The 23957-nt window shown below is 36.8% G+C and overlaps 1 protein-coding gene across 20 annotated transcripts in view; it reads right to left on the minus strand.

Moving 5' to 3' along the window:
• PBRM1 (polybromo 1) overlaps window positions 1-23957 on the minus strand; it is a 61698-nt gene that overhangs the window by 32021 nt on the left and 5720 nt on the right. For 18 of the 20 annotated variants that reach the window (XM_050904840.1, XM_050904832.1, XM_050904839.1 and 15 more), the window contains 9 exons: window positions 23542-23658; window positions 22912-22980; window positions 22036-22134; window positions 20267-20352; window positions 17571-17669; window positions 16004-16095; window positions 11133-11349; window positions 1936-2077; window positions 1274-1371 (listed from right to left, as the gene is read on the minus strand). In XM_050904840.1, the coding sequence (XP_050760797.1) occupies window positions 1274-1371; window positions 1936-2077; window positions 11133-11349; window positions 16004-16095; window positions 17571-17669; window positions 20267-20352; window positions 22036-22134; window positions 22912-22980; window positions 23542-23658 (1019 nt within the window). The remainder of the gene's footprint in view (window positions 1-1273; window positions 1372-1935; window positions 2078-11132; window positions 11350-16003; window positions 16096-17570; window positions 17670-20266; window positions 20353-22035; window positions 22135-22911; window positions 22981-23541; window positions 23659-23957) is intronic. The other 2 variants (XM_050904841.1, XM_050904846.1) reach the window with 2 other exon arrangements.

Here is a 23957-nt window from a genome sequence, read left to right on the forward strand (position 1 = left end):
GTACTCCTCTTTGAATCTGAAGATCATAAAACCAGCAATTTCTGCAATTTGTTCCTTCCTGATCTTCATTTGGTACTGTGGTCTGTCTTATTGTTCCACTACATTTCTTCTTCCCAGCATCCCTAGACTGTACCACCTCCTAAATCCATGTTAACATTTTCTCTCTGCAGATTTTTTATGAGTATACATTGTTGCACTTACTTGATTGCTCTTAAGTGAATCTTTGTTGATGCTCTATTTCATTCCCTTCCTCCCCCCACAACTGCTGTTACTTTGAGAAAACAAAGAACTAAAAATACAGGAAACTGAAGGTCATAAGCAACACCAAAGAAAGATGCTGAAGTACAGTTTTACACTGGCAGTCGCTACTATTACAATAATATTATCAGAAGCTGGAACTTATTTCAAATTATACCATGAGGCAGGCTAGAGAAACTATCCCTTGTTGGAGTGAAATGCATCACTAATATTAATTACACAACAGCTATCACTGTTAAAGAATACTTTCCATAAACCATCATTATTGGTCACTAAAAGAGTGTATTCTAAATCATTGTGAATTTTGTTTACATTACAGTATCCAGAATAATCAACCTATTATACTCAGTTTATCTATTTGTCAGATACCCTCTTCGGCCCAGCGGCTGACAGGTAAGTAACCCAAGAGTGCAAATTCAGAAGGGAGAGAGAAGCAGTCCTCTAACATTAATGATGAAAACTCCTCAAGCAGAGTTCAGGTCATGGAAAATGAAAATGTTTATGCCAGAAGACTTCACCAAATAAAAATATTTGTAGAGTACTACTATAAACTTTTTAAAAATGCATTCAACTATAGTGTTAATTTTAATTATATTCTGAAATTGCTATCCAAACTACATAAAGAGTCATATACTGGAGAAGTAGTAGAAAAGAGGCAATAATTGCTAACAACCTGTGAAGACAGTCCACACACCAGGCAAAAAAAACAAAAACAAAAAAACACACACAAATAAAAATCCTGAAATCCACTGACAAAATTACCCAAGTCAGTGCAACTACAGTGTCCATGCCACTTACTGAACTGAAATTATGTTGACAACTGCCAACTAATAGGCCAAAAAAGGAAAATAAAGTCAGCAAATAGTTTTGAATTAATTAGAACCAACACTTAACGAGGTTAAGTTTCAGAATTACAAATCCTTACACAAATGCTAAAAAACATGGCTTAATAGTCTCTTCAACAAATAAAAGATGTAGCAATGTCATGGTCTGCAGGAACTACAGAAGTGCATACCTTTTCCTTTTTGAGCTTCCAGTATCAGATGTAGCAGAAGAAATCATACTGTCCCCATCCTCAATGTCATCTCTCCTAGCAAGCTCCTTCTTCTTTGCCTGAAAAAAGAACAAATCCCTAAAGTCAAACTCACTGCTGGACATTTCTGGAACAGTATTAAACATGAGAACAGATCAGATGCACAAAGAAAGATGCAACTACACCACCATCAAAATATTTCCAGTGATTTATTTAATATAAGTTGGCTGACATAAAATAGCAGTATAATTCTTTTTAACTGTCAGAAAAATTTTTGAGGAACCAATGTGAAAACAATGCCATTTCAGACTGCAGCACTTAGCCGGAACACTTCATGAAATCTGAAGTGTTTTAGCATCCTCCAATTACCTGCAAACCCTAAAAAACCCCACATCATCAATCTCACAACTTAATTGGGTTAAGAGTCATAGTAAGGAATAAAAGCGACCAAAAGAAATCACAGAAGACAGCAGATGTGCTGAAGAAGAATCACTCTATGATGCTCTTCATTCCCATACTTCCCCCTAAGCAAGAAAATACTACTGCAAATCCAGGTCTAGTTAAAAATTATTTGGAAAAATATTCATTGGGGAAATAAATTCATGTGTGAAGTTATATCCTTTTGATTGTTCTACTCCACATACCTGCATAACCTGCTGCATTTTCAGTACTCTTTTATAGATGGCAGAATTGGGAACATTGTAGCGCTTGGCATTTTCAAACATCAAGTTCAGATCAGCCTCCAACTGATCTAAAGTTTCATATTCATGGTTCTTCAGTTTGGTTCTGCAAAAGAGAAATACCAATCAGATATTTCACAAGTTACGCATTGCAAAACAGTTCCTTAACGTCTTCATTTTCACAATAAATCAATATCCAAAGAGCTCTAACTACAGGAACACATTTTCTTTTTCTCATGCTGCAGTAACATCTTCCAATTGTAACTATATTAGGCAAACATCTCTCCTCTTAAAGAATGATTTTAATAATTCTAAAAGCTGCCCTCTTGAAAGTTGTGCAGACTGAAGTCCTGTTTTCATACTCAGACGAGATGTGGTACAGATGAGGCAGAAGCACAACCTGCGGAGACTACTCCAGTACACCTCAGCTGTGACCTGTAGGGCCTGGGTATGATGTCAATGCGACCGGTTAGCTCCACACAGCCATGAACACTGCCTTCGCTACACATCAATTCCACTCATCTTCAGTGAGAACCAAAAGTGCCCAACACGTCTCATGTTAACCCCCTCCATTTTTTGCCTTCTCGTAAAACCACCTGGTTGTTGATTTGTGCTACCCACAAAGTGCAGGTTACAAGAAAACAGTTAGAAAAGGACTAACGACCAAAAAAAGTCATTTTTCATATGCTAAACAGATGAATCAGTGCACTAAGTTTGCCAATAACTTAATGTGTTTTCTCGTATTACCTTGCATGAGTGGTGGAAGTTCCAACCAAATTTTTTAAACCTTCCAACACCTCATTAAACACAACAGAAAACAGTAATCTGCAACAACACGAAAATCAAGCCCTATCACAACTGCAAAACGCAGTCATTCTCCTTCACATCTCCTCCTCATCCGCTTGCCTGTCACATCCACCGGTTACGCACAACCTTTAAACCTAGTCTGGTTTCTACAGCACCTAGCTGAATGTGAACTTGCCTGATGGAGCACAAGCACTACCACAAAATAAATTTAATACACAAGCACTACCACAAAATAAATTTAATATACTATCTTTTAGTCCCAAAACTTACCTGCCAATGTGACCTTACAGCTGAACCAGCAAACAAAGAGTAACAATGTTCAACTTGTGTTAAACAGGACTCTTCACTGGTCAGCCAAGGATAAGGAAGTCATGGTTGGATTAAACGTGGCACAGAGCTGAAACTGCTATAAAAACTACTGAGAAGTGCACATGTGTCTATAAAGCTGTCACGATGGAAATACATTTTGCAGGAAACATCCAACAAACTGCATGTTGCCAGGATGGCAGCTGCATGCCCCTTACTGAAACATAGCATATTTCTTTTTCATTTCTTTCAGATCTGAAAAACTAGTGTGTCCTCAGTGACTATGCAAAAAACAAAAAACAATTTTGGACAAATATCCTAAATGTAAGATGTGGAGAAAATTACTTGTTGCCATTCTCATTTAAAACGAACCATTTTAGGTTCATGTATCTTTTTTAAGACTTTAAGACATCAGTATCTTGTAAACCTTTATGCATTATTTTTTAGATTATTTTTAATGTTTCCAACTGAAGCAACAGATAACCAAAAAGTTCTCCTGTCAGCTTCACTCACTCTACAATTCCAAAAAAAGGAGAATTACCAATATAATTTTCATTAGATTAGTAAAAAATACAAATAATAATAATAAAAACTCAACCAAACACACACCCACCCAAAAGCAAAGCAGTTTGGGTACCAATTAAATTGCCATGAAGAAAAGGCAAAGTCAGCCTCCATTTCTACCTTGTAAAACTCCAGCAACAATTATTTGCATATGTTAAGGAATATGTGACTGGTATTAAAAAAGTCAAAACCAAAAAACCCAAATTATTTTGCCTTAAACCACTAGCATATGATATATAGGCTCATAAATACTGAGGATGTAAACACTGAGTCTACTTCATGCTCTTGTCGCTGTCTGGTAACAAACACTACAGGCCACCTTACATCTTCTCCAACTAATCTGAACACTCTCTGGTGCAGAAAGCAAAATCTATAGAGTAAAATGTATGTAATTAATTCTAGCAGCCCAACAAAAATAGACAAGCAATTACAGGACTTCAGCACACAAATAATTGTTGGTGTTACAAAAGCTAACACATCATTAAGAGAACACTCAAGAAAACAGGGAGTAGAAAGGCTTAAAAAAAACTTGCATCAAAAAACCCAACTAATAATCTCATATTTATGAAAAACATCAAAAGTGAGTTTTAATTTTTTCAAAACAGAATTAAGAACATTCTAATTTGTCAAGGCACATAGGGTAATTAAATGTGTAAACAAGCAGTAATTTCCTTGTTTACTGATGACATTACAGATGTTTATAAAATAGATTCAAACTTTCAAAGGATGGATGAAAACAAAAATAATATCTAAAGGCAATTCTGCATCTTAGAAAAAGGTACCCAAGTCAGCTAAACTACTTTAGAGATTAAGAACATTAAAAAAAATCTCCAAAAGCAAGTCCTGTGCAGAAATCAATTAAGGAGCAGCACTGGAGAGAAATGCTGACCAACAGTTTTTTCTCCCCTTAGATGTAGACGGCATCAGCATAATTTGTTTCCAAGCGACAACTCATACTGACAAATTTGCAGAATTAGGCTCTAACTAAGGATCTAGTAAAGTGAAGACTACCACAACTGCCTTAAATTTGAATATTAAATACTTAAGACAAATGTCTAAAATGTCTCAATGGTTTTTACTGATAAAGACAACTGCTGGAGGACAAGGAATCATGCTTCAGAAATCATAACAACCAAGCTGGGATAAAGTCCTCTCAAGATGTACTCTGCAGTTCATCCTCTTGCAAGTAAGCAAGTCTGCATGCAACATTCCTGCTTTTCAACTCCTGGCTCAAATTTTGCTTAAATATTAGTAGCATGTAGTTTATAAACATTCCTGTGCAACTTTGGCATGTTTGCCTTCTTCCAGAGAACTAAAACAAGTTTTGAGAGACTGGACAGCAAGAAGAATAAAAACTGTAAAAGTTTCTAGTCTTCCAATTAATTTACTAAATTAGAATTACAGTATTGCAAGCTCACATTTTGATTGCTGTTGCGTGAGGTTTGGATTCAGCTTTCTGAAAGAGTAACCTAAAGGACTACATCTTAATTGAAGTACCGCCTCTTCAATTCAAATTGTTTCTCCCTACTATCACTTGGTACTACTCCTCTTTATTTGGAGTTGTTTAAAGCTGCCCTGAAAGAATCACTGAAGGTCTAAGATTACACTGACTAAAAAACTCAACATCAACGACCATCCTCCTGAGGTATTAAAGCCAACAGACAACTCTATATCCTTATCACCTGTAAGTTCAGAATCTATAAAGTAACACTGTCAGCATGATACTGTAAGTCAGACTTACTGATTAGTAACATATCCTGATCAATCGAATTCTGTATGTTTAGGCACCAGTTTTATCAAACTGAGGAAAGGGGGAATTTGCCATATCCTTTGAAGCAGAACAAATTCAAAGCAAGCTGCAGGCAGAACAAGCAAGGCAATAGTGTTTCCTACACCTGCCTGCAACAATTTTCTTTTTACAAAAAGAGATTTCTAAATTGGTCCTGTATGATTTCATGATATGGTAAAAGAAACTGGTGACTCTCCATATCAGCAGATCCCAAGCCACTTGACACTAACAAATCCGGGATTTGCTTTACCTCTCCTCCCAGAGACAGAGAGGTAGCTCACGCAGACCCCAGAACACCACTATCACACGCTTCATCTGAAAATACACCACTTACTCCACATGGCCTTGGTATCCCACACTAGCTTCATCTGTGTGTATTTAGGCAGTGACCTATGCACATTACAATGCAGCAGTCCATGAAGCACCAAAAAGCAGAAAAAAACATATGAAGTTGCCATTAGTCTTAAAAATACCATTCTATGTGCACTGATTCTCTGCTCTCTCGTGATCCTGTAGAAACAAAATCTTTAAGCTGATGGAGAAGGTGAGGACCCTGATAGTAGCTTACAAGTGAAGAAAAGCAGCTTAATTATATCTTACTCCTTTAAACCTTAACCTAGAGCCACAAGACAAGAGGAAGAGGAAACGTTGTCTTAAAAAGGAAGGATGAGCTATCTTTCAAATTATCTTACCAGGAAATAAAATCTTGCTTCTATCAGCATTTGTTTATCCACAACCAAATAATCAAGGTGCAGGCCATCCGATTTTAAGCAAACAACCTACATTCACAGTTGTACTCATGAAAGGCCTGACAACAAAAGTAAAAATCAAGACTTAGCCCATATGGTTTGGAAAGATAGACAACTTCCAACCACACATATGAAGAACGAAAAATGCATAGGCATAAAAGTAATCCTGTTCTAGTCTGCAAATAATCTCCTACCTTACCACCCTCTTCAATGCACTTGCTGTCAGCAAACAATAGGATGATTAATTAAGAAGGTTATTCACAGAAGTACTTTGAACAGATTTAATTATACTCAAACTCAGCAGAACTCAAGTATTGTGCCTTTTCTGGATTTAGAGTATGAAATGCAGCTTCACAATAAATTTTTAAAAAGCCATCTCACCAACCTTGGAAGGAAAGAACTTTATAAACATCAGTTTATTTTGCAAAGTGAGGCTAAAACTCACCAAACCCATGGCTCTACAGAAAGCCACTGCCAACATAATACAAGCTAAACTTATACACTAGAAACCAAGAGAAATTTCTGTGAAATGATTGACGGTGATACAATTGTACCCAAAAGCATGAGTAAAACTTGGAAGAATATCCTTTTAAACATAATGACCTTTGCAAAATGAGGAAAAAAATAGTTTAAAAGGTAGGCCACAGTTTCATAAAGCCACTAAGCCCAAAACAACACTGGCACGACATTTAATTTGGTCAAAATCAGAATAGTAACTAAAAAATCATACAGTAAGCTGGCACTCAACTCGCTAAAAGGTCTACTGGAAACTCATCAGCTCTTCCAGGTGGAATATCTGACAGAACTGAAGACGAGAGAGATACTCTCTCCATACAATCAAAAGATCCATCTTATTAGACACATACTATGCCTAAAAAAATTCCTAGGAAAAAAATTCAAACACACGGCTAGAAACAGTTATCATGTAACTTATTTTCTTTTATTCAGAAATTGTGAAGTGCTAGTCCTGCCTCTTTAGGAAAAAAAAACAGTAACAAAGAACGCATGCTATCAAGAAAGGCATTTGACAAATGTCCTATTGAGGAATGACTGCCGTCTTCTTACAAAGTACGTCAGAAACCTTGTTTGCTTGAACCTGTGATTTTATAAAGGCCTCATGTACAATATGCACTGAAAGTACTTGCTAAGGTAGGAAAACTGGTTACACAGACAGAAGATTTAAAAAATGTACAATATTCAACAAATATTAAATTATATTAAGTGAAAAAAGGAATGAAAGAACTGCTAAATCTCAGATGAAGTGAAAATTTACAAGGTATTCTAAGTATTGCAGAGACATCATTTTCTCGGTAGAGAATATTTTCCCAATTGGCTCATTCATAAATTAAGCAAATTGAAACACAGTGTCATATTATTTTTCCAAAGTCAATGTAATAATAAAATCTTAATGTAAATTTTATTTTTTTAAATTAAGAACTTAATTTGTAATGGGCTTAAGTTCTGTTATTTAAAAAAAGGAAAAAAAAAGTTCCCTATAAACCATTCAGGCTTTAACCCAGACAGCAGTCCCCATTACTTCAAGATAAGTTCCACTCCTTTATTTGCCATATTACTAGAAGTGGTTAAATTATAAGGCAAAATATGCTTGGCCAGATGATCATATTTACTGTAAGTTCAACTCAAATAATTAATAATTAATCCAAAGGCAACAAGAGCCACCACAAATCTCACAGTTTCAGGAGAACCTCAACATATCCCAGTGCAGTGAAATGTAATGTTTAGATTCCTGTGTCGCAGACCACTGTCCAAAAGGAGGCACGTTCATAAGAAAAATGCATTTCAAATCCTCAAATAGTAGACATCACACAAAACCAACTGTGTTTTACACTAGATCCATGCACTTTTTTAAACATCAACTATAACCCCAGCTTCCTGGAGCACAAGACACCAGGGCATGCCAACGAAGACACCGATTTCAGTGCCAGTGCACCCACATCACTCTCACACGTGTTTTAGGAGAGAACTGCTGCCAGGGAATTCCCTGGAGCAACTTCCCTCCTCTGGTGTAGAAAAGCCTGACCCACTTGCCTCAGCAATCATACTTACTAATGTTGTAAAATTTAATAAGGAACACAGTTCTTGTAAGCATGCCAAGATCTAGCACTTATGTACCAGGTAACTGAACACATTCTCCTGCATTGTTTCCTGACTATTCCTCCAGTCATTTATAATTACAGAATGACTTTTCACCAGCAATGTTAAGTTTGCAAAATAACCTCCACACCATGCACTTCTACCACACCTGAAAGTCACAGCCTTCACAGTGTCATGCCTTTCTTTTTAAATAGGATATTCTTGTTCTACAGCTCTGAGTTTTGGCCTGTTTGAGGCAGGGGAGTCTCATCAGTGTGTGTCTGAACACCTGGTGGGAGGGAGCGAAGAGGAAGCCAGACCCATCTCAGCTGTGCCTACTGACAGGGCAAGAGGTAACGGGAACAAATTGAAACACATGAAATTCCATCTGAACACAAGAAAAAAAACCAACAAATTTTTACAATTTCTTTTATTACTGTGAGGGCGGTCAAACACTGGCACTGGTTGCCCAGGGAGGTTGTGGAGTCTCTGTCTGAGGAGCTATGCAAAACCTGATTGGATATAGTCCTGGGCAACTGGCTCTGGGTGACCCTGCTATAGCCAGGGCTTGGACTGGACGGTCTCCCTTCCGACCTCCGCTATTCTGTGATTCTGTAAAGGGCAAGTCAGGAGGAAACTAGCAGAAAACTAAAGCCATCAGCAGGATTACCTCCCACACCCAGAAACAGCTCAGGATCAGCACTCAGCTCAAATGACTGAGGTTCATAATGCTCATAAAGTGATTGAGAGGCTGAGATAGGTACAATGTACATCTCATTAAAACAAAACATACCCATACTCTCCCTCTAGAAACCATGTATTATTTTGTAAGGCTTTTCCTGCATTTAACACACACAAACTCCTGAAATGTATGACTAGCTATAAAATTTGCAACGGCCACACATTTCACAGTTCAATCTGGCAGGATAGCCTAGGCAGCCAGATACCAAAGCAGAACAGATATGAGACAGGAATGCCAGGCTTTACTCCAACACCTTCAACTTTTCACTAGGACAATTAATTTTTCTGTCCCCATCTGCGAACAGAAGATATGCTCTTTGTATGTACATCTCAAAAAAAACCCAAAAAATCACAAAACACAAAAACCCCCACCACCAACAACAAAAAAAATGACAAAAAAACTCCACCCCTAATGAGTGGCAGTTTTGAATACCTAAAGACATATTTGCAATATCAGTAAAACCATGCTAACTTCAGTTTCCCTACAGCACATCAATTAAGTACACATATGCATGACTTCAAGGCTTTTTAGGTATAGTAAGAAGTGAAGATTATGTGGTAATTTAAATAACAGTTGAATTTCAGAATTTGCTACAAGAAGCTGGACTACTATAAATACTGTACTTTAACTTGTGAGCTACAAACGCTATTTCTAAAAAGACTGTCTGTCCCTTTTTATTTTCTAAGCTCTCAGGCAATAAGATAAGTAATTTTCTTCTACAGTTCTTCATACATTTGCATGGAATTTCTGTACTGCTCACATAGCCAGATGCAACCTGCCTACACTGTAAGGAAAGCAGAAATGCAGCTGCCTCCCTATGGCAAATTATTTGTCCTATAACTGATACCAAGTGTATTTTTAACGGAAGGTCTCTCCCAATTAAATCTGTTTATACATAATTTGAGCCGATAGTCTTTGGTACATTCAGACAAAAAGCTTCGTGACAACTGTCAACAATTTGTCTCAATTTCACCTTCCCCCCCCCCCCCCATCAAGTACATTTTGTGCTTCGTTCAAGACAAGACACTTTCTTTGCCAAGCCAACAGCTGTACTAAGACATAGGAAAAAAATGCTTTAAAGCCACTGATGGATAGATAACCAGTGTGGTAGCTCCATACTTGTTCCCCAGCACATGCAAAACACCCTCTGACAGGTTAAAAAAAAAACCAAAAAACCAAAACAGCAGCTTTGTTACTTTCTGATTTAACAAAGACATTTCTTATTCAACAATTATACCAAGTCTAGCAGATTATATTGTGGTATAACTAAAATTTACAGACCTATGTATTAGAGTGGATTACAAACACATGAACAGTGTTAGGGTCCAGTCCTCACTCACTAAAGCTGGAGGACCACCACTCCTGCAGTGTAGCTCAGGCAGGGACTGGAGCCCCAGTCGCCACTGTGCAGGAGGCCAGGGCCACCCAAGGCTGGTCAGTGCCATTAAGGTCTATTAATGCACTCAGGACCCTGACACATACCCATCATATTAGCTGATCTTGGACCACTAAAGAAAGATATTGTTCACTTCTTTGCACTCACGTTTTTAATCTGACAACTGCACTCTGGCAGTTGATGAACTTTTCATGGCTCACAGATTTATAAATGGTGTACTACTTACTTCAGTCCAGACTAGCTACATCATGAATGAAAATAATTATTCTCCACAGTTACACTGTGACCTAGACAAAAGGAATGTAATTGCAACTATCTTTCTACAATTCACATTGCTGAAGACTATTAAATTTAAAAATCATGGCAGTAAGAGGTAACCAAGACATTAGGGTCAAGGAAAGAGAATAATGGGGGGTTCTGCAGAAGCTTTCATCTCTGCTGCCCACCTAGCCTTCAGAATTATTGACATGGCAACCTTTCAGGCACATTACAAATGAAACTCCATGGAAGATAAAACCAATGGCAGCCATCTGATCCAAAGGTGATCCAAAGACTGATGCAGACTGAGTTAAAACAAGAAGCAAACAAATGTAGAGGAAAGATGGTATACACTGCATTAGGTATCAACAACTTGACCACAAGATAGGATTCTGGAAATTAAAGAAACCCTTGAATAGTTTCCCAACAGATGTAGTTTGCATTCTGTTTTCTTACCTGATCTGCTGCAATGAAATAGGTGCTTTAATTTGCTGATAATAATCAGGATACTTTTTCTTGGAGGGCAAGTGGAAAAAGGGTTCAGATATGAGCTGGCCCTGATTATTTCGGCAACTTCTAACTGTGTCATAAAGTTGATACAGAGGATTAGAAGTGTCCATGAAGGAAGTAATGCTCTCGGCTTCAGATTCTCCCTCTTCATAACGAGCAGCAGCTGCACAGAGAGAAAGGAAAAATGGGAAACTCAGCAGGACATGGGTTTTTTGGTTGACTTTTCAAATGGATAAAGATCTAAACCAGAAGAAAAGGCAGTCCCTCAATTGAGGGTGTTCAGCCACTCTCTGGCAGTCAGATTCATACCTCAGAAAAGGACATCACAAATATATCTTATGAGCCTCAAGCTGACAAAAAAAACCACTTTATCTAGGTATTGCAATCTCTCTCATCAGATAAGACTTCAGTTCTGTCACTAGTAATACACCCTTGCCACCTGTAAGTGCTGAGAAATGTTCATATATGAGACTACATAACAGGACTATTCAACCACACACTACCTATACAACAGCTATGTCCTTATTTACCCATCAAACTATTAATACCAGTATTTGTGCCAAATACGTTTGTATATTGAACTACTGCCATTCTGCTATCTGACAGGAGCTCACTACAAGAATCTAAACTGACAAACCATGTCTGGAATTTTCAAACGTGCCTAGCCAGTTAAGCAAAATGGCCGAATTAAAAATGAATTTTTGCACATATATCGAAAAGGTGACTTCAAAACTTCTACAATCCTTTACACCATATTAATCACAGCTCAACTAAAAAATTGTGAAGTTTAGCAGAAAAAACTGACACTAAAGCCTGAAGGTGCACCTCTAATATATGCAGCAAAATGAAGGAGAAATAAATATTTTAGAATTATTATACAATTAGCATAAACATTTCATAATAAAGTATTTACAAATTTTATAGAAAATTTTTCTAGTTATCCATATGAAGCATATATTATGCTTCAGGATTAGGATGAATGAAAGAAATGCTATGAAGAACTAACATTTACTGCAGATAAAATCAGGAGAAACATTACATGAGCAACAGAAACACAACAGAGTGAAAAAACACTGGTAGTGGAAATACAGGATGGGAAGCAATAAATGACCAATCCTTCCACGCTTCTCAGTAACACAAACAGTGTAATTTGTACCTTGCAGACAGGCATAACATAAAATCTATGTGGTTTTGCACATACTAGAGTTAAATTATTCACCCTTTTTCCCCTCTTATGAATTAAAGTTTGAAGAAAAGCTTGGCAGATGACACATTGGGTAATTCAGTTACACAAAAGACAGTTCTCTAACACGCCAAGTTTCTAGCTGGCACTTTCATTATCGCTCAGTGGAGGCTGGCCATGCTTCAAGCTTTCTATCCAAGTTCAGTAAAGACATACTGAAATGATGACAAAGCCAGGGGACACTCTGACTGCATAACAACGTAGTACTATCATTTTTCCTCTGCAGTCTGACATTGCAGATCAATGTGAGTGTATGACGTATGGGACCTACCAGACAAGTCAGATGCAAGCTAAAACGCAAGCAGACCTCAGCAGAAGTGCAAACACATAACGAAGATGTTCATTACTGATTCAGGGAAGCCACTCAAAATTATCCTAATTATGTATCTATATGCCAATCAGCATCACTTAATGGCCTAGCATCTACTACACAGCAGCCAGCAAAGCAGAGGCTGGACAGAATAATTCAGGTAGAAACAAAAGATTGGAGCTGGCACTATGTTTTCCTGTACTATCAACCTGAACGTGGAGATAAATGCTAACAGCTAAGAGAATGCTATCAGGTAAAGCAAGTTTCCAAAATAGAATATGCAGCAAAATACTGTCTTCGGTTTTGTTTACTCAAACAGTTCAGTTCAGTTTTACTCAAACAGTTCAGTTCAGTTTTACTCAAACAGTTCAGTTCTGAGTGCTCCATCAAAAAGTAAGAAACAGAATAGAAAAAGCAGAACTTCTTGTTTTTATGAAAGAGAAAAAATAAGAAACTAGTCAAGTATATTGCTGTTCTTCCACATGTGGCAGCCAGCAACAAAGCAGTTCAATACCCTAAATAAGAAATGTACTTCCTTTGTATTATAAGTAGAACACAAGGCATTCCCTAAAATAAAAATCTAAGTAAATTAAACATGCACTAAAAGGAAGTATTTACATAATATTGTAATGCAGCTATAAACATCTTCATTATGATGCGTATGCTCTTTAAAAGCAATGTGTCCAACATTATATATTCTTACATATTCAGAAAATGATAGTGTTCTCCTAATATGAAACCCATTATTTTAAGAACTGAAGAAGAATGTATTATTCAGATCAGAAGACAGAAAAATGCCTATTTTGCTATGGAACAAACATTCTAATGCAAGACTGTAGATTCTTTAATATACAGTAGCACCAGGTCCCACACCCCACTAAGCACACGCTGGCAGTGGAGCGTAACAGTCAGTTATTCCCCTTTCACACAGCTGCTACTACAACTACACTTAGCAGATACAGCAAAAAAAAAAAACATGCGGTAAACCATAACCACAAAATATATGCTATTCAACAGTCCCAAACAAAATGTATTTCCTGCTGTTCATTCCATACCACAGTGACTGTTTCCTAATGAAGGGACAGCTTCATAATGGAGTGATGTTAAATTGACTTCACTGAAAAAGGAGGAAGCCATCAAATTTACAACTGGAACTGAGCTTTATTATCAGATATAAATGCATATATCATATACATGTACTCTTACTCGATGATGAGGCAGAAAAAGAGCAGAGAGAGAGAGGAGAGTATTTGAATGTATATGAAAGAAAATTAGTCTTTACTTTGTAAGTGATTTGCTTTAAACACTGTCTCCTTTGTGGTCCCAAAGCACCTAGACAACAATGAATGCTCAAAGTCTAACTGAAGATAGATGTTAGTAAAACCAAAAGCAGCATCCAGTCTTTAAACATTTCCAAATGAAATAATAATAAATAAAATAGCTTTGTTTACAAAATTGAATACTTATATATAAGTAATACATAATGACCATCTATGCCTGCCTTTACAGATTTATAATGAGGAGGAAGGGAGCTACAGAAGCTGCTCATGTCCTAGTACATTTGAGATGGAAATCTACAAGCTCCATCACACCATGACACCCTCTGAAACTGTGAGGATAAACTCCAAGTTGGAAACAGACATTGTTCATTGCTTAGACAACTGCTACAATCAAAGAAGCTCATAAAGATTTAGTTCTCTGTATCAAGAAGGACAAAGTTCTCTTAATGTTCAGTCGTACAGCCTAGTTCTCATTTATTTTAACGAGTGTTAGAGGAAGGAAAGAAGATGAGATACCAGAGCAACTAATAAAAGACCACTTGGTTTAAATAAAAATCCTTTTCATCCAGAGACTGAAAGTATAGGGATGCCCAAGTAATATGTTGGAGGGACAGAAAATCTTAAGGGTGACAGAGGTCTCCCAAAAAAAATTGACATCGCCTCTTAGGTGAATGCAATAAAGACAGGAGAGCTTCAACAGCAGCAAGGCAAAAATCTCAGATGCATACGAAAGGCCCCATGAAAATGACAATAATGTCCATAGTAAAGGTGGCACCTAAAAGCGGTTAAATCACTTCAAGAATTTAAATCACATAAAGATGTAAAAAGCTATGTGTTTTTACAGAATTACAATTTGCAAAAATAGCAGCTAACAACCATGCTGCACCAAGCTAATAAACACTCCTCACACCTCCCAGAAAGCCACTGCTCTGTAGCAATAACTGAACTCTCAGCTAACCAGGAATAAATCCTTTTGCTTGCAGCAAGACCTAAAATGATCCAAAAAATTCTACAGCACATCCATCCATTGGAAAACAGTGGTGAGTACAATTCAATTACCAGGTGTGAAATAAATGCCCCAAAAAAGTATATTGAAGAGATGCATCATTTCACATCAATGCAGAAATAATGTAAACAAAAAATAAAACAACAGTATATGTACAAAAACATTTTGGAAACGTACTCTGGGATGAATGCAAGGAAGTTACTGAGAATGTAACTATCAAGACAGGCTAACTTAAAAGACAACTTATAACAATTTATGACCAATACTGAAATATCTGATACAATGCATATATTATGGCATATATGTTTATAGTATAATGCTAAAACATGCTTGTTATGAAAAAAAGCATGCTGTATGAAGGCATGCCTTTTTATGTGCTTTTGTTTTAAGATAAACCTTCATGCAAGATTTCATGACTGCTAGGCTAGACCAGGTATTTCTAAATTAAGTTCTAACACTTATCTATCCTTACACCTCATATAGATTATCTTCACCTTAAAAAAATAAAACCTGACAGGTACTCAGAAGACCCAATAGCACAAGAGAGCAAGAGAGAACAAGCCAGTGTGAGCGAGATTTCTCTCAAACAATTGCAGCACTGTAAATCTCTTTTACTGCAAAGAGCACCCAATGTCTTCTCCAGTGTCTCCTCCTCTGTTTCGTATTAGAAGGAATAAAAACAAGCAACAGCTTCCTAAAGCTTGGAGAAGTATACTTGGAAACACACACACTAAATTCAAAACATGCAAGCAAGTTTGGCCTAGCCTATCTTACCAGCTGTACGTTTATAAATTCGTACTTAGAGGAAACAGGGATTGGATTTAACGTAATTACATGCTGAGTTTGGAAACACTACAAAATATTTTTGAAATAAAGATATTTGAATGCATCAGGAGCTCTACAGTTTTGCTTATTCCAAATATTTTAATTAAAGAAAATTGAAAAAAGAAACTAGAGAAACTGCATTTCAGTTCCTACCAGCCAAAGCTGCATCCTCATCACTTTCTGATCCATATTGCAATGCCATGGTTATTGCTGATAAACGATCCCCTTGGGCAGATCTTTTGTTACTATAAAAGAGAAAAAGTAAAAAAAAAAAGTGCAAAATTAAAAAAAAAAAGAAAATAGTTATCATGTTAACCATTAACAGTCACCCAGAGTGTGTAGGTAAACAAGCGAAGCTCATGACAGTTGCCTACGTTATCAGGAATACAGACATGACTATGCAAGAAAAGACTGGAGCCCTTAACAAGAGAAACTGTTAACAACCCATGAGCCTGTCTCTATTTTAAGAGGCGGTCCATCAAACTGAAAAACTGGACACACAATCAGAAAGCTAGAGCTCAAGCTAGCTATCTTCTGTCCAATTTTGAATACTTGAGTATTGAAATTATTGGGGGAGAAGGGGGATGATAACAATCCCTCCCAATTAATAACTTTGTTATTTGATCCTGTTTTATAGGGCTTTGTCTACATGAAGGAATTCAGCACACTGTAAGCTGTATATGCTATCTCCTCCCACTCCCCCATCCCCACCTTAGGCATTTTCAGCACACAGAGTGCCTGTATGTGAAGCAACTTCCTCTGCTTTCTAGGTGGAGTAAATCAGTGTCCACGCTGGCTATGGTCTCACAAAGACTTCTTCAGCATCCCTCTCTTCCTCCCTTTTGTCCCAAACCTGGGGCACAGCATTTCATACCTACACTGTAGGCTATGCCTGACAATCTCTGCTTTTTTACTAGGTCAGCTCTTTAGACATCTCCAGCAACGGGCTCAGCCTTGCCCTGTGGGAGCAAAGTGAAGACTGGGAAAGAGCAGATGGGTTGCTTAAAATGACACCAACTCTGTACAAATGCTCAATCCCTTAAAGACCCTTGCAGCTGCTGTGTTAAACCATGGTTTCAGAGTATACACACAGGGAATTAGCCAGGATCAGTACTGTTTCAAGACAGTAACCCAGAGACTGTAGATGCAAGGCCTCTGCTAGGTACCAAAATTCTCAACTGATGACTGAAAGAACAAACCAGAAAGCCTCCAGTAATCCAGTCTACTCAGCAAGTTTGCCATAAATGCATCCCAAATGCAATACTTTCTTTTTACACGCTTCATTGTTTTCCACCATCCATCTCTTAATTATTTAGTCCTACTTATTATTTCTTTTTAGTCTCCAAATATAATTGTTCTAGGTTTACAACACATTTCCATGTTTTTTTTCACCTGCTTTATTTTGTAATGAAGCTTAACATATTGTTCTTCAGAACATTTCTAAGGAAATAATTACATAAGAGTATTTCACAACAGGTGTTTTGAAGTGTTAAATATAAAATCAAACATGGAAGAGTAATTATGGCAAAGTAACTTATTAAATCATACTTAATAGATATTTGACTGAAATATATTTGAATCTCAAAAGTATTTGAGTCAATATAGATGAGCACTCTCAACTAAAAAAAAAAAAAAAAAACAAAAAACAAACCAACCCAAAATTTTAGTATTTCCATATGGTGACGACCCAGCTTTTCATCCAAGTCCACAATTTACTTACCGATAATATTTGTTAGAAGAATTTCTCTCATCACCAACACTGCCTTTACCCTGTGAGGAAGGACCTGTCAGCTTGGAAGCAGTCAAATTTGATGGAGTCCTTAAGGCAGAAGAGACAAGCCAAGGAAAGGGGAAAAAAAGAGGCCCACCTTAGACCCAAGAAAAGACGCAGCAAGGATAAAGCTTTTTACAGAATTACTTTGATAGATCAGCCAAAAGGTTCAGAGACAGATATAAAATGTTTTAAAGCTAAAAGTAAAGTAATACTAAGATACATTTAGTGACCCAGCATTAATATCGATTTTGTTTATAAAGTCAGAGGAAAGTAACATTTAGATTGAGGATTAATAGCTATACACACAGCTCAGCCTACAATAGCAGTGAAAGCAGCCAACAAATTGTTCCTTAGCATCCAGATAAAGCTAATCACACAGATCCAATCACATTTTATCAATACTTAACAAAATCACTGTCAGGTTGCTTGACAGTGCATATTGTCAAGCAACTTTATTTTGCCACTTTATTTAAGGGAGGACAGTTAAATGCACCAACAAAGAGCAAAGTAGTATGACAAAGGATACAATGAACTCTGCAATAGAAAAGCATGATTTTTGACACAGAGGCAACATGTCTATAGAACTTAGGTTAGTAGCGTTATGATGAATTTGAGCCTGATCCATCAATGACAAAGAAAAACAGATGTAAATTCAGAAGAAAAATAAATTAACTTTAAATGAACTTATGGGGGTATTTTACCAAAATCAGCAATAGGTAAAGGAGACCCCCTTTGAGACAATGAAGCAGCTAGGAATTTAAATAATGATTCTGTGATGCAGATTCAGCAGAAAGAAACAAAAAAAGATACAAAAAAACCCCAGTTTGATAAAAAAAGCAACCAGTGCAATGCAGAACAGCAGGTGAAAGGTTTGGTTTTCATATTTTTCTCTCACCCCAAATTTTTTTGCATTCAGCCCAATATTCTGTAGGCTGCTTCAGGCATTACAATTTTTTCTTTTTTTTGCCAAGTTAGAGAAACAGAGAAGGGAGCTGTCAATTATTCTGACATTCAGATTACTTCAGGATTTGCAGGTCTGTTGAGAACACAGTACATAAGAGAACATCTAGAATAAGGTAGCTGAGAAGTGGAAATGGGTTGGCAGTGCAAGAGAGGAATTCAACTAACAAATATCAGTGTGATTTATCTGTCATCCCTTCTTATGCAAACAGCTTTATTTTGAAGAAAAACAGCTAAGCCTCAAAATTAAATGTGACACACACGTGTGACATCCTGAGCTTCATCAATGGCCAACACAGTGAGAATTTAAATAGAAAACCTCTATGCCTATATGTAATTCTAGTTACTGCAAAGGAAACACGTGTACATTCAGTGTCTGTAGAATCAAGGTCTTCTGGCACTACACATACTTTTAAGAAGGAAAATCATTAAAATATGTGTCAGGAACTACTTCCTAACAGTACTTCTGCTTTTATATTTTTTATATGCTCCACAAATGATTCACCCAAACATGGGAAGCATGCTAACACTGAACAAATGAACCAGAAAAACCACTATATAGGTTGAATTGTCTCAAAGCACCAAATAGTAATAATCAATCAGGCAACTTCCATTTCTTTCACATGTAATAATCCTAAGCAATACTTTTAATACTGACACCATCTACACATTTTCCAGACAACAAAAATATTTAAACTGCCTTTCAGTAAAGTACGGGAGTGCTAGTGTTTTCAGTTGTACCATGCAAACCTTTGCAGGAAATGATAGCAGTTATTTTCCAGCATGAAATACCAGTAAACAGCTCAAATACATAAAGAGAGTCCACCTTGTAAAGAGTTTGGTAACTCCTTGGATGACTTGCAAGACATTGCTTTATTTTTTTAGATAAATGACATGGCTCATACTGGCAAATAATATCTAAACGTACTTTTGAGTGTTACTCATAAGTAGAAAGTTTATACAAGAAGAAATCTAATCGCATTTCAGATAAGAAACATCTAAAATGACTGCATCACTTCTCTGTACACTATGGATTTTCACAGGAAGAAAATGGAGTTTCCTAAATAAAATCATTCCATGAAAGAAATAGAGCTATCAACAGTGTTTTGTACCTGCCTGTTCAAGACCAAATCTATGCTTCACTGATTAATAAGTCCAGATCTTCAGTGTCCTGTGCCTCTTTTCAGAGCTAGAAATTGGTTTTCAAACAAGAGCTTATATAATGTGCACTTCCCTCTAAACATCTTTTGCCTGAGGTCTCGTTCCTATGTTTCTGCCCCTACCTAATTAACTGTGAGCTCTTATGTTTCAGCTCCTAACAAGGTTCAAGAATATCCAGCATTTTTAGTAAAGCAAAGCACAACAAAGCACCTTGTTCCTCACTATTCCTTTTCTGTTATGAACTTATAAACACATGTGGTGGAAGTTGGCCATAGCTTAAGTTATAAAAGATCCACTGACACTGTTTTTCATAATCAAGTATATCACAGAAGTATTTCACCACAGAAGTATTTCAATAAAAAGTTTCCTTCCAAAAACTATTTTATGATTTATAAATTGTAAAACAACAATAAACTAAGTTTTCAAGCAATTATTTCCCACTACATTCTCCACAGCAAAATTAAGGGAACGTCTATAGAGATTTTTATATGATATTATAAAAAGAACTCTATTTGCAGTACCTGATTCGGAGACTTGACTTGGCCAACTCACTGTGTTCAATTTCAGCCTTTTTCATATTAAATATTTTTTTAATCGCATTTGCATCCTGTCAATTAAAAGAATTTTTTTGTTTAATGTTGAAAGTGAGGAACATTATAGTCAGGTATATCCATCTATCTAAAAGTCTAAAACAAAAATGAAGGGGTTTTTACATTTAGATATAAAACAATTTTGCATGAGTAGCTTCGAGCTCATTTTTTGTCATATCCTTTAAAAAAAAAAAAAAAAAAATCTACAATTTGCAAATATACACAAATACCACTTCGAACTAAACAGGCAAATGAGTTTCTGTGCTTTTGCAATCAAAAAGTTACTACCATTACCAAGCTTTACAATGCTTGCTCTCTCTCATTCTACACCCATGGACTCGATACTTGGAGTAACAGTTCACAAAACAGAGATTACAAGTTTTGAGTGAGGTTACAAGCGTGAGTAATGTCACCAGGAACTGAAACTACAATCCAAACAGAAATGCAAAGTCCAAGAACCACTTACATAATAGTGTTATACATATACAAGGTCTCTTACTACGAAGCCCTTAAAAACCAAGCACACAAAGGAATAATTTACCACTGAAATTCTCTTACTTCCAGAGTACATGGAAACAGCAATGTGATAATTTGTACACAAAATGCTGGTGCACTAAGTATGAAAAAGATAGGAGGTACAATTTGGTCACAAAAATATGGCTAAAAGGAAGATGATCTTCAAAAACTATGCGAAGAAGGCATGACTCCGGTTTTGAAGCTTATGACGAAAACCATTACCAGTTCCTGCAATCTGGAAAGAGATAACAGCTGAGTGCTACTGCTATCACTTGAACCTGTAGTTTCAGCCATTTCAACTTCAATCACAAGTACATGGATCCTCCATTCGTCCAAAGAAGTCATGTAACTCATATCCCGAGATACAATTTAATTGGATAAAATCATATACCTCAAGAAAAAAAAAAAGTTACATACACCCCAATTATACTAAAAGCAATATTAAAAAAGGAAAAGTCATTAATAGCTATTTTTTTAAAAAATGCAAACACAGTTTTTAAGGCCTTATGCTATTGATTCATTTAAGGATCAATCAGCATAGTGTCCTGGCTTCGGCTGGGATAGAGTTAATTTTCTTCTTAGTAGCGGGTACAGTGTGTTTTGGATTTAGTGTGAGAATGATGTTGATAACACACTGATGTTTTAGTTCTTGCCAAGTAGCACTTATCTTAAGCCAAGGACTTTTCAGATTCCCATGCTCTGCCAGCAAGCAGGTGTGCAAGGAGCTGGGAGGGAGCAGAGCCGGGGCAGCTGACCTGAACTAGCCAAAGGGGTATTCCATACCATACGACATCACGCTCAGCATACAAAGCTGGGGGAAGAAGTAGGAAGTAGGGGGACACTTGGAGTGATGGCGTTTGTCTTCCCAAGTAACTATTACGTGTGACAGAGCCCTGCTTTCCTGGAGATGGCTGAACACCTGCCTGCTGATGGGAAGTGGTGAACGAATTCCTTATTTTGCTTTGCTTGCTTGCATGGCTTTTGCTTTACCTGTTAAACTGTCTTTACCTCAACCCATGAGTTTTCTCACTTTTACTGTTCCAATTCTCTCCCCCATCCCACCGGGGGGGGAGTGAGCAAGCGGCTGCATGGTGCTTAGTTGCCAGCTGGGGTTAAACCACGACACACAGAAAGTAGTAAAGAAAATCTGAACTCAAATCAAACTATGAACAACTGAAACTAACCTTGAATACTTGTGATCCAGGCTCATTGTAGGTTTTGGCATTCTTTGCCAGAAGATCTATATCCTTGGCCATTGCATGAATGCTTTTATAAGTTCCATTCTATACAACAAAAACCAGAACTGGTTAAAGTAGCAAACTTCAGATAGCATGAGAACCAAGTCAACAGTGAAAAGCAAAGGGAATTCATACAGAATAAAGGGAACATTCATAGAAAAACAAGAACATATTTATAAAGAGGACAGGTAAGTATCTGGAAAAAGTCGTCAAAAAAGAAAGTAACACACATAAGTGCTAAGTCCTTATAGAGCTTACAAATGCTAAGTAAAAGACTGAAAAAATACTTAATGCATTAGATTATCTTAATTTTGAAGGGTTCTGACAAAATGTTATTTTACCTTTATTCTCTAGTTCAATTAGTCTATGTGCTCACTATTATATAAAATGCTAGAATTACAGAACAATATTTCAAATTACTGGAGAAATAAGATGAAAAATGCATCAGTACGAAACATCTATTTATAGCACTAGAACAAAAGTAGGTAATGATAATGCACAACCAAGCTTCAATACTTCAGTGTTTTACATTAGCAGTACTTGCCAAGGAACTACTTTAAACCATTAAACATGAAGGAACTCAACATATTCAGGCTCAATGCCAGCACACTACAGTTTACGATGCTTGATCTTCAACACAGCTACTTCTGCAGCACTAACTCAGGACAGAACATTAAATCAGCATAGCGTTCAGATTTTTAAATAGCAGGGGAAAAAACACACTGCTTTTCCTACTGCCATAAGCTTTGGCTTCTAACAATTTTAGAACGCTTACTGTTAAACAAGTCTATACTGTGACACATTAATATGTTCATACTGTACCTGTATCCTTTGGGCAATAGTTTTAAGATCTATGGGCTCCTTTATTATTGCATAATAATCTGGATATTGCTGGAAAACAAAAATAATTTATATATTACTATAAACAGTCACAAAGCTATTGTTCTAATAGCTCATAGAATGAGCTATTAGATGAACTGCAGATAAGAACAGTATAAGCTTCATAAAAACAGCACTAGGCTTCAATTTGGGCGAGCCAGATCATAAGGCAGATACAAGGAATTATAATTCATCAATAAACTGACATAAAGGAACAGTTCTGTCTGAAAGCCAAATACGTGGTGATGGTCTTCAGATTATTTATTTTGCTGGTTAAACTTGTTATGCCACACCCTGAAACAGAACAGTGAAATCAGACATATTTAAAGATTAAAAACTCTGCACCAAAAAACCCCAATTACCTAAGCTGGCAGAAAAGGACAATGAAGGGCTGGGAACAAGTGGGTAGGAGCAAAGAAGGGAGGGAAGCTCTAAAAACAGCTGGAGTTTGCCACTGATGAGACAGTAACAAAGAACTGCATCCTGAGTGAGCCCACAATCGCGTATAATATCAGTTATATAAATGTCCAGGTTTCCAACTTAGGACACGGCCAATATTATTAAAATACCCACCACTTTAGAAGGAAGTTTCTGAAACAGTTCACTTATGAGGCGTCCTGATGGGTTTGTGGCAACAGCTACAGCTTCAAGAAGCTGTTCAAGAATTTCCTTCAGGTAACCTGGAGATGACTAACATAAGAAATGAAATCACAAGAAGTTTTAATAGCAGCTGTAGTGGAGTGCTTCAAGTTGCACTGAAATACATGAATTTACTTTCCAAAGACAGAAAAACTCAGCTATAAAACACGGATGCAACTTTTGAAAACAACATTGTTTATGCATTTAGGTAAAGCACATGAGAAAACTTTAATTTCACGTTTACACTGCAGACTGTCAGGCATACATTACATATTGTTAGAATAGACTTGGTTGTCAACATTAATGAAAACATGCATCCCAACATCACAAAAAACAGACAAGCCCAAACT

This window comes from Gymnogyps californianus, chromosome 13, assembly GCF_018139145.2.
Source record: "Gymnogyps californianus isolate 813 chromosome 13, ASM1813914v2, whole genome shotgun sequence".
Lineage (NCBI taxonomy): Eukaryota > Metazoa > Chordata > Aves > Accipitriformes > Cathartidae > Gymnogyps > Gymnogyps californianus.